The sequence below is a fragment of the Coturnix japonica genome, chromosome 10, assembly GCF_054131305.1.
Source record: "Coturnix japonica strain WE chromosome 10, WE-NBRP24, whole genome shotgun sequence".
NCBI classification, from domain to species: Eukaryota; Metazoa; Chordata; class Aves; order Galliformes; family Phasianidae; genus Coturnix; species Coturnix japonica.
This window is the reverse complement of record NC_140672.1, coordinates 29,183,295-29,195,995: the sequence shown is the minus strand read 5'-3', so window position 1 is coordinate 29,195,995 and position 12,701 is coordinate 29,183,295. Positions and strand designations below refer to the sequence as shown.

The window sequence follows — 12,701 nt, the reverse complement described above, 5'->3', positions numbered from 1 at the left end:
AGAGCTTACTGTGAAAGCACTTGTAGCCATCTGGGCTACAAGTGCATCACTGCAGCACTAATAAAGCTATTGTTTTGAGAGCAAAAGCATTACATAAAACAACAAACCACTGAGACAAGTGACCTGTGTGTTAAGGACACACTGAGAAGTTTTTTGTTCATTCCTCCCAACAAGGAGTTGCCTGAGAATATCTCTGTAAAGCACATTTCTCAACCTCTTATCAGAACACTTACCTGAACAAAGGGATCAAAATCTAGACCTTAGAACAATTAGAAATTAGAACAAAAACAACAGAAGCTCAAGAAAGTAAAAGCTGCTCTTTGAGCACCTCAAACTCACAGTTTATGTGGAGAATGAGCTATAAACATAGAAATACAGGTAAACTTTTACTACCTACCTTCCCATACCAGGTGACGGTGCTTGAGAATTATTATAGGAATTCTGTTGGGAAAAAGTAAACGTATGTTTATACCTCAGCTAATTATATTTTATCTGGTTGTTTAATTGCTCATTTCTGAACATGAGTTCTCATGGCTTTTCTTTTAAGCATATAATAATATCAAAATATCCTAAATAATATCAAAGTACTTTCAAAATTGGGAAAAGCATCCATTTCACTGATGACTAAGACACAAATCAGCAAAGTTTTAACTTTGTTATATCAACAACAAAATTAAAATTCTCTTTGAAGCCAACTAAATTTACTAAAAGCTGCACCAAAATATTAATAGGAAGCTATCATTAGGACCAATGGGTTGATGACATCATAGTCATGCTGTATCCTCCCAGCTTTAAACAGCTCAGCTTGAATGTACTTTCAAGGTCCATTCCTAAATTAGGGCATACTGGAAGTTCACGTGCAGCAATCTGAATACCAGGCAGAGGAATTTTAAGTAATGTAGAGCTTCAATTTGATTAGTTTTTTAATATTTGAAGAAAATATATATCCAATTACCTTCAGATGTTCAGTCAGAGTTTTAGAATATTTCAATGCACTTTCCTTTTTCAGTTTGAAAAGCCTTAGGTATAGTAGAGATTGGCACCGAAGACTAACCAAAGACAGAACAACAAAACATTTCCAGTTAAAGTCAAGCTTATCACAACATACCAAAAGTCAAAAATGGAGTACCCATGTTTTTAAAAGCTTTTCTCTCCCAACACTAAACAGCCAACTGTCAAACTGTAACTAGACAAAGTCCCACACCACCTTTACTTCTCAAGAAAGTAAAGAACAGTTTTGTGCCTTAAGCTGAAACTAGGTTGCAGTGACTTTACTGATACAGCCTTCACTTTTTTCTCATGTCAGGACACACTGAATCTGGTGCATGCTGCTATAGTCCCCCCTCCCTTTTCCACCTGACACAGTCAGCTTTGTTCAACTGCTTGCTGCAGCCATTTAATTAGTCCAGAAGGCAAATGACAATTCTTAACAGCCATTTCAAGTTTTGCCATATCACTGTGTGAACACACAGCAAAGACCCCAAACCCTCCTTCTGCTACTCCTCCCAAATCCAATAGATAATTTCCTTTCCAAGAAAGTTTCAAAACAGAACTGGAAATTCATTCAAATGAGTAAAGCAGTGTGCTCTGATTATGTTATTTTACTAAAATTAAAGCCAAGACCAGACAACAGTTTGCTTGTTAATGTAATCTCAAAGTTTCCCGAAGCATTTAGGTCACAGCCCAACATCAGCTGACCGTGCAACCAACTCAACAGTAGTCTGTTATTTTGGAACACTATAATTTACAAAGAGAGCAAATGAAGAGCTCAGTTCATCAACAGTAACTTTATCAAAACACTAAGGATAATGAAATTCACAAAGGCACCTCTATCATTTTTAGCCATATTAACAATTCCATTGCATGCGACAAGTTACCAATGACATCACGTTCTAAAATAAAAGCAGTAACTGACAGAACATTATGGAAGTCAAAGTTGAAGTCAGTCAGTCATTTTCTTAATAGCTGAAAGACTTTGCTGTTGTTAACAAGCCCTTACAGTAATCGATCTATAGCATCAATGGTACTGAACAGTCAAACAGAAAACTCCTATTTGGTTCAAAACACCTGAAAACTCAGTGTAAGACAGCATTTCACAGACTGAAATCTGTGTGTGTAATTAATCAGTGTGTAATATAAAGTTCAGGATACACGTACCAAAGCACTGCTAGCCTTTTGTCTGCAGCCGTAGCATCTGGTGCCAAGTAATTCTTCAGTTTCATAGTGTACCTATAAACAAATCACCAACAAGAAAACTATCAAGTAAATGAAACATTATACAATCATTTATCAGCCACCAAGTTCTTATGAAATTCAACTTTCAACTCCTTCACTGTTTCAGGTCTTTCCCTCAGACCCTAAACAGAACGTGGCTAGGCAATAATTGGAATAGTTCTGCTCTGCACATGTCACAAATTGTTAAGACATCACAAACTTTGGAATAAAGGATCTCGGCCCTCAAGAACACACTTGAAGCTTCAGTAACTGGAACAAAGTGGCTAGTGATCCGTTCTTAGTGCAGAGCAAGGGACTCCAAAAGTTAGTGGCAGAACATGAGTAAAATGCAGAAGCTTTGATTTCCAGCCCTCTTCCCCAACCATCTGAGTTCTGTGTGTGCTTTACAGCGCTTACTTGATTAATTCCACAGTTTCTGAATACATAGTGAACGGGGACTTGGATTCCTGAGCATTTTTCTCCAATGCATTCCCACACTCAATGAATGACACCACTGCATCTAGGTAGTACACAGCCTTCTCAAACCTGTCAGACTGAGAAGATTGGATAAAAAAAAATAAGGAAAATATTGAGAGGAAATACCAGAAAGTTCTAGTACAGACAGGCAGCAACACAGCACAAGCAGTAAACAAACCCCAGCATAATGTGCAAATACTGGATAAACATTGTAGATTTGCTTACCAATGCATCTGCATTATGTTTTAACTTCTTTGCTTGCTGTAAATAATGATCAGCTGAGTAAGTCCTACAATAGAAGACACATTTAAGGAGTCAGACCACCTACTCTGTACTTCCTTTTATGACAAAAGTTTGTTAATGTTACAGCTTTCACTTCATCCCCCTCTAACTCAAGTTACAATAACAGGAGGTACTGCATCACAATCCCATTTGGGTTCAAAAAATGAAGGCTCCTCTTTGCTACCAAAGACAACAATTGCTCACCATGGGCAAAGCAGACTCTGTTAAAAGAGAACAGGCAGCAGTGATATCCTGAAAGTGTGTGATGGATACATCAACACTTAAAAACAGGACAACCCTGGACTGTTTAGATCTACTGTTTGGTCCATCCACGCTCTGGAACACACAGGGCAGACTAGAGTTTCTCCTCAAGGAGTGCACCATCTGCCAAATATTTGGTGCACAAAGCAGGCAGAGAAGCACGTTGCTGCAGAACAGCATGCAGATCTCCAGAGCATGAACTAGTATTCAGCATCTTTTGTGAAGCAAACAGGACAACCCTTCTCCACAGAAGAGCTCACTGTGCTGCAAGATTAGCACCCCCAAAAAGGGAAAGGCACCCTCTGCTTTTCTTACCTGTCATCAAAAACAAGTTTTGCTCTTCTGGACTTTGAGCTCTCTGTAGATGGAGCAGAAACAGGAGGGCAGTTCGATGAATTGTTCAGAATCTTCTCCTGAAAGGAAAATGGTCACCGAATCATGTCAAGACTTTTTTTTATTTTTATATTCTCAAAGACAAAGAGGAATTTACTGTACACATTTTTCCCATGATTTCACACTCTGTAAGCAGTAAGTTCAGTTTAGTAGCTGCTTTAGCTGCCATTCACCATACAATAACACAGTTTCCCTGAGGCTTTCATCTCATGCTGGCACAGGGGATGACACAGAGGCTATAATTCAGCTGAGCCCTACTACACTAGGAGATCTCCCTTATTGCTAAATCATGATTTTCCACTCTGAACAAAGAGGCTATATATACTTCTATGACTTCTCATGTCTTTCAACAATAAACTACTGAATGTCTCTGGGTAGAAAAGATTAGTATTTCAGAAACACCAACTTCAAGGAGAAATAACAGCTGTCTTCACAACATGCTGCCCTTGCTCCCCTTAATTTTACATGGCTCAATGTGACACTTCAGGCTAAAGAAGGGACATCAAAACATCTTGTGAATTCTAAGTGAATCTCTTCTCACTAGATCAACAGCATAAGGCAATTTCCCAGCTTCAGTGTGCTTTCAGTTCTTTGGAGTCATCGTGACCAAAGGCCAATTACACAGAGTATTTAATAACCTGCCTTTATCAGATCCTTGCTAATTAGAAGGATCTCAAAGTTGCGAGGCACTGCACTTGCACAGCAATGCCCTAACTACCAGTGTAACATAAAACACCACCAAAACATGCAGGGAAATGCAGCATTTCCAAAGTATGAAAAGAAAAACATCAAACAAGTTAACAGCTGGTTTAGGGACAGTTCTATGCTGATGAATAAGGAAAGGCCAGAGCAGCAGTCTATGATGCAAATCTGCTATCTACAGGCTTCCTGTAAGTGCAGACACCGATGCACACAACCTTCCCAGGTTTCTAAAATTTCACAGTAATGGCATGTAAATTAATCCAGCAGGTCTCCCAGTTTAAATATTGCATGGACTCCACCCTAATGACTACGCTACTTTCTGCCACTGCCGATGGCAATTTGCTGCTTCACTCCTCCCCAAATCAATTACCCTTCCTGAACACTTCAGAGCAATCAAGGAGAAATGGTACATTTGGAATCCCAAAGATAAAGGTGAAATCCCTCCAACTTGAACATATTACACTCAAATCTGGTTATACAACAGAAATTACTCTATGAAGATACCCAGATGTGCTCACAAGTTTACTCCTGTCCAGTAATACACATTTATATACTAATGAAAAAGCACATTACATATCATGACCTTACACTATCATCATCTTATAATGTTTTTGAAACCCTTCAACTACATATGTTCTTAATCTAAGTTGCTTAAAAAACACTTTCTGCATCACCTTTTCCACAGTGTTTTCTCTACTCTAACCACAGAGAGCTCTGTACCATCCTGATCTGGAATCAGATGAACCTTTCTAGAATCCTAGGGTGAAAAATGAGAGCCACAGCTTTGTATCTCAGCACTGTGCACGGACCCAGCTCCTGTTCTCCTTAAAACGAGGACAAGATCTGTACTTGCTCCAGCGACATAAGAGTAACCTCATTATTCATTCAGTGTGAGCAGATCTGTAGTGATATTTCTCATTAACAAATTAAACAGCAAATACGCAGCATCTGTCATCAAAAGATGACTAAATGCACTTTAGTAATTAACATAAATATTTGGTAGGAATAAACATTAGCATTCGACAATCTCTCCTAAGTTATTTTCCAATTTAGAGTCTAAGCACCACGGTACGAAACAAGGCAAATCTGAAACTAATTACATTTCAACAACTGCAAATTATTTAGATGACACTGCACGTCAAAATGCAAAGCCAAGAAATAAGTTCAAGGCATTCACAGAACAAGCCCTTTACCTTTGTTTCTTTAGCACTGCCAGAACCTTTTCCCTCTATCTTCCTCTGTTTAGAAGATGAGCAGCTTTTACTGCCACTGCTGCTGTCCTTACTAACATTGCTGCTGGACTTCAAGGATGATGACGGACTGGCTGTCCTCTTCCGGGACCCGTGCTCTTGTTTGGAATCCTTCTGAAGGACTGGGGCAGCAGGAGATGGCAGTAAATCCTTCTCTTTAACAGCACTTGGTTTTAAAGACCTGGACAAAATGAATACATTCAGTTTTGTTTTTTACTTTTCAAAATAGAAATAAAACAAAAATCCAGCATCACTTCTTTTTTTCTCTCCACACCCTTCCCCCATTTAAGCCTTTTCCCTCTCCTTTCCCACCCCCCAAAAAAAAATAATAAAACAAGATTTTTAATGTTAAACATAGCAAGACAGATTCAGAGGAAGCAAATTATCACCACAGTAACTAAACGTTACGAAGCCTGATTAAACTAGTTTTCACCACTTTATCTGTTCTGACCTGAAAACGCAGAAGGCAAGTTCTAACCATAAAACCACATCCCTCAACAGTTCTTAAAAACACCCTAAACACTTGTAATGTTAGAAATGAATGCCAGCATTAGCGCCAGTCTGTCTATTGCAGACAAGTCAGCCTAACAGCTCAGAAAAAAGATGGCCCAGATAACTGTTCTCTAGACGCCATTGGCCTTTTGGTACAGTCTTACCTTGGCTGCTGAGGATTCCAGTTGCTAATTCTGGCATCCCTTTTCACAGAGAACAGTACACAAAATAACTACTTACATGAAGTTTTTGAAAAACCATCTTGTTGCATTTAACCAAGTGCCCTTCAGAAAATCACACCAGCAACAAAACAAAATATCAGGACTAAAGGAAAAAAAACATGACAGACGAGCATCCATTTTTTCTACATTTCTTAACAGAAACAAAGAAGGCATTTAACTCAGAAAGACTTCTAGCATCTGTAGGCAGAAGCTGCAGCTTCTCACACATCAGTAATTCAACAAATATTCGCTGTAGAGAATTTTTTTTCCATGATATAATTATATCAGCTGTCTGTTGTTTGATCTGAAAAAGGTGAACCCTTCATAGTAGGGTTTACCTAGTCAATATTTTCAGTTATGGATATGAATTTCCACCAACAACTAATGGAAACTTCAAACTGAAGAATCAGAAACCATGAAATATTACCCACTGATTAGTAAGGAGACATTTTGTTGTGGAGGAAGGAGAAGAAGGTAAGGGAGAGATGGATACAGGCATGAGTCTTCTCCTTGATCACTCTGAGCCTTCAGTGCTGAAAAGACAGGCAAGATACTCACTCCCTACTGCTAGAAGTCTTGTGTCCTGATGGAGCTTTTTCTTCCAGTTTTGTTTTCTTGCTTTCACTGGCTCTGTTTTCATCCTCATTCTGAATACAGCAAACAAGAAACATATCCAGATAAATGTCTACATTTACAGCTTCACGAAGACAGTAATTTTTCACATTTAACGGATTTAATTCAGTGGGCGTCTTGCAGCGTACAGAATAATACCTGTACAGGCTACAGAAACATCCCCTGAAGCAACTACCTTGTATCATATATTTGAAAAGTGGCAGTCTCAAGTTGTTCATTTTATAACACGCATATCACTATGAAATAACAAAAATCTGCCAAAGGCTTTGGTACGAAATCAGATTTTATGCTGGGGAGTCAAACACAGGTGTCTTATGAATGCCAGGAACTGTAAAACCCATGGAGTCTGTAAGAGATGTCGAAGACCAGATTTTTATATAAACCTAATCCTAAAGTTGAAGAGTTTAAGAGGATACACAATCTGTGCTACCTCCAGGAATGCAAGCTACAGTGCTAACACATCTAAAGGTACAACCCTCTGCCTTTCATGAATGAAAACTCCAATATTCCCTATTACAACGGCACAGGAAGGATCAATTTATTCTACATAGAATAGGTAGGCAAAGTAATCTCCTAAATTACTGAGCCACTGCAGTGAGGTATGACATTGGTTACTGGGCCATATGCTTAACCCCTTTAGCAAGATACTAAAAGGCTAAGATAACAGGCAAGATTTTATTTACGATACTGTTACCTGTTTATGTTTCCTTTTGCCTTTTGTGGAACTCTTATCAGAAGGCTGCTTCTGAGATTCTCTTGCATGCTTCTCTGGCACATTTTTCTTTTCCACTTTGGGCACATCAGCATCCTTGTAAGGCTTCCCTGGTATTCTTGATAAGAGGCTCAGGTATCCATTTTGTGAAGGTACCCACTTCACAATAAGTGGGTACCTTTCATCAGGATCGCTGAGTGGTGAAAGAAGCTCTTTCTCTTCCATAGGAGAGAACATTCTTTGCCGAAAAAAGCTGTCATCCTCCTCCATGGAAGATTTAACAGGAGTCCTATTGCTCTCGGAGTATTTGGGTGTTTGTGATGAAGGAGGCAGGCTTTCATTTTCATCTGAATCAGAGGATGAGGTATCTGTTTCTATGAATTCCCTGGATTTCTGGGCAGATTTGCTTGAAGCCTTGTATTTCTTTTTCTCTGTTGTAGGCCGAGGGGAAGATTTGGGCTCTTTCTTTATATTAGGTTTTCTGGAACCTTTAGTGGCTGCCTTATGCCTGTTTGAAGGTATGTTTGTTGCCATGTCTACTGGGGTTTCACTTTCTATTTTAAGACCTCCTCTAGGCTTTTCAACAGATGTCTTTTCTGCTTTCTTGGGCTGCTTTTTACCCACGGTCCTCCTCTGTGTTGAGCTGTCACTCTGGGCAGGTGATTTCTGCGTGCCACGACTGCTCTCTGAGCCCTTTTGGGTGGGTTTGGAATCTCGCCCTGGTGTTGAAGAAATCAAGTCCTTGGATCCGCTTTGATCAGCGTACCCACTTCCTGTTCCCTGATCCCGTCCCTCTTTTTTGTAGCCTTGTGAGGATGGGATGTTGCTGTCCACAGAAGAAGCTGGTGACACTTTATGTGAATTAACTTTGTTCAACCAGTTATCCAGTTGCCACTTGTTTGTTGGCGGTGGCTCCGGCTAAAAACAAATTTCAATAAAGCACTGTTAGATACAGTGTTTCACGTGGCTTCCATCTTTTCTGCAGCCCTACTGTGCTGCAAGCCAAAGCAAGCGGTGCACTCGAGCATCTGAGGTCAGTAACTAATGAAAAATGCATATAACTACAGATAGCAGGTCTGCTTTTTCCTTCAATCAGAAGAACTGCAGTCCACAGGAAGCACTTGCTGCCATGGCATTCCAGACTAAAAGCTACTGGTTTTTAAGCTACTGTTCCCATGTCTTCTGCACTCCAACAGATAACTATGGTAAAAATCACCTCAAATAGCAAATGTGTGCTTATAGAAAATATAGTTATCATGTCAAATTACAGGTACTTTAGCAAAAGAATATGTGGAAATATGTGGAAATAATTCTACACTTGACAAGTTTTTGTTAAAAAAAAAAAGAGACCGAGAACATGTTCATTTTTTTCTGCTTTTAAAACTCAGGATTAATGCCTGATGACAGCCCAAATGCGTGACAAATCCTACCTCAGGGGATGCACTCTGTGATGGTTCATTAGCTTCACTATCACTGGAACTGCTTTCACTTTCAGAGTCAGATCCTGAACTGCTTTCAGACCCACTGTGGCTGCTTGAGTCATCCCTTGAATTATCTGCTCCTTCACTGTTATGTTGTGAAGGTTCAGAACTACTGAAAACAAAAAGGAAGAAAAATAAACAAACATTACTCAGTGCAAAGGCATCCTGGAAGTTCTTCCATTAGGAAGAATAAAATGTAATATTTTAACTAACATTTGCTAAAGAGTTCAACTGAGCACAATTCACCTTGTTCCCCTCCCCCCTTCACAATGTTGTCAGTATAATATTTGCAGAATATGTGTTGGCCACTGATTAAACTCTAATCACCTTCTGGTCTAATCAAAGACAAACAACTAAGACTGATTTTAGAAACGAGATCAAGCCAGAAGCGCTGACTGGACCAAACATCACTACCATTGGATTGCAGCATAGAAAGTAAAGGAATGCCTACCTTCCAGGTGTGCTCCTTGGAACTGTTTTATCACAGTCCTGCAATTAAGAAGAAGAGCATGAGGCTTCTAGAAGCATATGCAATTACATTGCAAAGTATTGATATCAAGTCTTAAAGATTCTAAATACTTAGCCTGAAGAGTGCTCTAATTCAGAAATACAGAGGTTTAAATTTGCCTGCCTTTGGCTTGTACAAAAGGAAAAATAAATCACAGTTCTTTTATCCAAGCTTTTACCACAAACGTGTCATCTCAGAACCCTCCATATTCTGACAGTAGTTCTGAGATTTCCTATTTTCTCCACTCCCCCATGCCATGTTTTAGAACCAGATGATACAAATTTTTACTGTGCTATTCCAGAAATGTTCCATGCCCCAGTAATTAAACAACTAAATGCACCATCTTCAAGTTTTCCATGTGAAAAAATAACAAACAGCGGAACTGAGAACAGCAAAAAAAGCAGCATGGACTTCTGCTGGGTAGCACAGACTCAAGAGGTATGTTTAATTCAGCAGGCTGAACACCATCTCTGGCTGGAGATGCACAGAGTTAATATTGCCAAGGAGCAAAAGATACGATAAAAATAAAGGAGCTGCTAGACTTATAGTTACAGAAACAACCTGGGAGTAAAAGACACACACAGCAGCTCTTATCCCGAACAGTTGCTGCATGGACATCTGTGTGCCATGCACTCTTTAGCCAGCACAGAACATGAGGGGCTCTCCCTTAGGTGGCAGCCCATTGTGTGTGTTAGGAAACTGACTCTGTTTCCATTCCACATTTAGAGAAAGCCCATTTGAAATCATCAAAGCATGAGTCCCTAGGTAAAAAAAAAAAGTACTGTTCTCACAAAACCAGATCATTTTCCTCACATTTGCATTTTAGAGTACCTGAAGTTTGTTTGAAAACTTGCTAATTGTTTTTCGTACCTCAATTGCAAATTCTCCTTCAGCTGTTCAGTTTGCTGTTGGACTACTGAACATTGCTGATGTAACAAACCATCAATACACTTGGTTTATTCTACTGAATCTTTGGTATCTTGTGAACATACCTGCTCTCCATCGCTGTCTTCGCTACTGCTAAGTTTTAAGTCATCTTTCAACATACTAAGTAAGTAAAAGGGAGAAAGTGAGACAAGTTTTTCCATGTAATTTAATTACATTCAAAGCACTCTTCTATATTCCAACAAGTTACTGTTTATGCTACAGAGCTGGGTGTGTGGGTGAAATCCACAAGTTACCATTTAAAACATTTAATGTCTAAGAATGGCAAGTTAAGTCATTCTTTAAAGAAAACTACGGGCTGTAGTGCTTTGATTCCTTTGTTCGTTCTTTAAAGTTTAGAAAGGAATTCTGACACGTTTTACTAATGCAGGTGGAGCTAAAACATCTGCGTTCAACCTCTTACACACCACGGACAAGAATACTGTTTCCCATTGAATTAAGAAATGTGATTGCTTCATGTCTAGTGGCAAAATCCCAACTGTTCGACATCATAAATTTTCTACTATTCTTCAAAGGTATAATTGCTCCTATTTAGGGTAGTCATACATACACATACTATTTCATGACACTGAAAGTACAGGAACACAAAGAAAACATAGTGGGGTATTTGTGCTTATTTAAAAACACCTTCGTTACAAAAATAAAACGTCTTACTCTGTCTGGTTCGATTCACATCTGGAGAAAGAAGATAAGAAAGGATTAGAATACTTCCCAATTTCACAGTACAGCTGTTCTACTTATAATCTGAAAAGAAACAGCAACCTCGAGAATCTACTTAGACATCTATTTTCAGCTGCTACCCTTATCAAAAGATGCATTTATCTCACTTTTTAACGCTTTCTTAACAGAGCACAATCGCTTTATCGGAAATTCTATTGACACAGCAAACATCTCCTCACCCCTCTTCCCATGCACCTCACTTTAACTAATGTGAAGTGCTAACTCCGGTTCTTGCACCTTCCTACACCCTCCCATTCTGGAACCAGCACAGCCCTTTCATAAAGGACTACACTGCTATAACAAAAGAAAAGCCAAATGATGAACTCCTACTGCTACCACTTATTGAAGTGGCTGTGTATAAACATCTGAAACCTCATGTTTTAAGGAACTGACATAGTCTATAATAAATAAATAAATGAACAAGCCACTCTTCAATTATTTCCCATTTCTTTCTCACAGTTGATTTGTTTTTTAATCTTATTAATACTAAAAATGTAAACAGAAAAACTAAACTTCATTTCGTAACTGCATCACAGCAAATACTAACTTAGAATACCTTCAGAATCTGCAGTTGCTTTCAGTAAACATTCCATCAGGTGGAATGGGCATTTTTTGTTTGGAAATTGTATTTAAACAGAATGTAATCAATTTTCAGGTATGAATAGGGCTAAAGACAGTTAGATTCTTCCTGCTGCTTTTTTATTTTTTCTTTCTGATGTCTGATTAATGAAGCATAATGTTAGGTCTGTGTACGCAACTAATAAAAATGCCTATCAGTCACTTAAGAGAATGAGTAACTACTCGTACAAACTTAACTAGATCTCAAACTTAATTTACTGTCTCCTCTAATAACAGAACAGTTCCTCATCCTATTTGTGCAACTGCAACAAGCTGATTCCAGCTGACAGCTTAGCAATGCACGTTTAGTAAATCCTGTCCCATCGTGCCCATTCTCACACACTGATACACTTCCAGCTCACCAGCCAATTCCTAGGGCCAAACTCCTGCTCAGTATCCTACAGCTGAGAAGAAAGCAGGGGGATGGAAGGAAGGCACAGCGCACCTGTTACACCGGTGTGCCATTATTTGCCCTACTGTTCCTGAAAATAGGTTGAAATCAACTTTTTTTTCCCTCTCCTGTCAGGTAAGTGTAAAGCATGACAAAGAGTGTGCAAGAACTGACACATTCTGGTAAAGAAACAGCTACTTCCAGAATCTTTTAAAAGTTGACTGTTACGTGAGAAATGTTTTCTCAACTGCTACTTACGATTTGGATTGATGGCCATTGGATGTTTTTGATGAAGGATTATATCGTTCTAGAAGGAAAAAGAAATAACGCTGTACTCTTTTGAACACAGACAGCAAAACAGTCACTGCAAAGTGGACAGAACTAAACAGGCTTAGCCAAAC

The 12,701-nt window shown here is 39.0% G+C and overlaps 1 protein-coding gene across 3 annotated transcripts in view; it reads right to left on the bottom strand.

Annotated features, from left to right (window-relative positions):
* Positions 1-12,701, bottom strand: part of LOC146759608 (AF4/FMR2 family member 4-like) — a 35,648-nt gene that overhangs the window by 6,547 nt on the left and 16,400 nt on the right. For 2 of the 3 annotated variants that reach the window (XM_085510772.1, XM_085510774.1), the window contains 14 exons: positions 12,559-12,607; positions 11,226-11,246; positions 10,619-10,673; positions 9,570-9,607; positions 9,068-9,230; positions 7,620-8,555; positions 6,851-6,939; positions 5,523-5,760; positions 3,550-3,647; positions 2,917-2,980; positions 2,632-2,768; positions 2,158-2,229; positions 956-1,049; positions 398-441 (listed from right to left, as the gene is read on the bottom strand). In XM_085510772.1, the coding sequence (XP_085366898.1) occupies positions 398-441; positions 956-1,049; positions 2,158-2,229; positions 2,632-2,768; positions 2,917-2,980; positions 3,550-3,647; positions 5,523-5,760; positions 6,851-6,939; positions 7,620-8,555; positions 9,068-9,230; positions 9,570-9,607; positions 10,619-10,673; positions 11,226-11,246; positions 12,559-12,607 (2,098 nt within the window). The remainder of the gene's footprint in view (positions 1-397; positions 442-955; positions 1,050-2,157; positions 2,230-2,631; positions 2,769-2,916; positions 2,981-3,549; positions 3,648-5,522; positions 5,761-6,850; positions 6,940-7,619; positions 8,556-9,067; positions 9,231-9,569; positions 9,608-10,618; positions 10,674-11,225; positions 11,247-12,558; positions 12,608-12,701) is intronic. The other variant, XM_085510773.1, reaches the window with a different exon arrangement.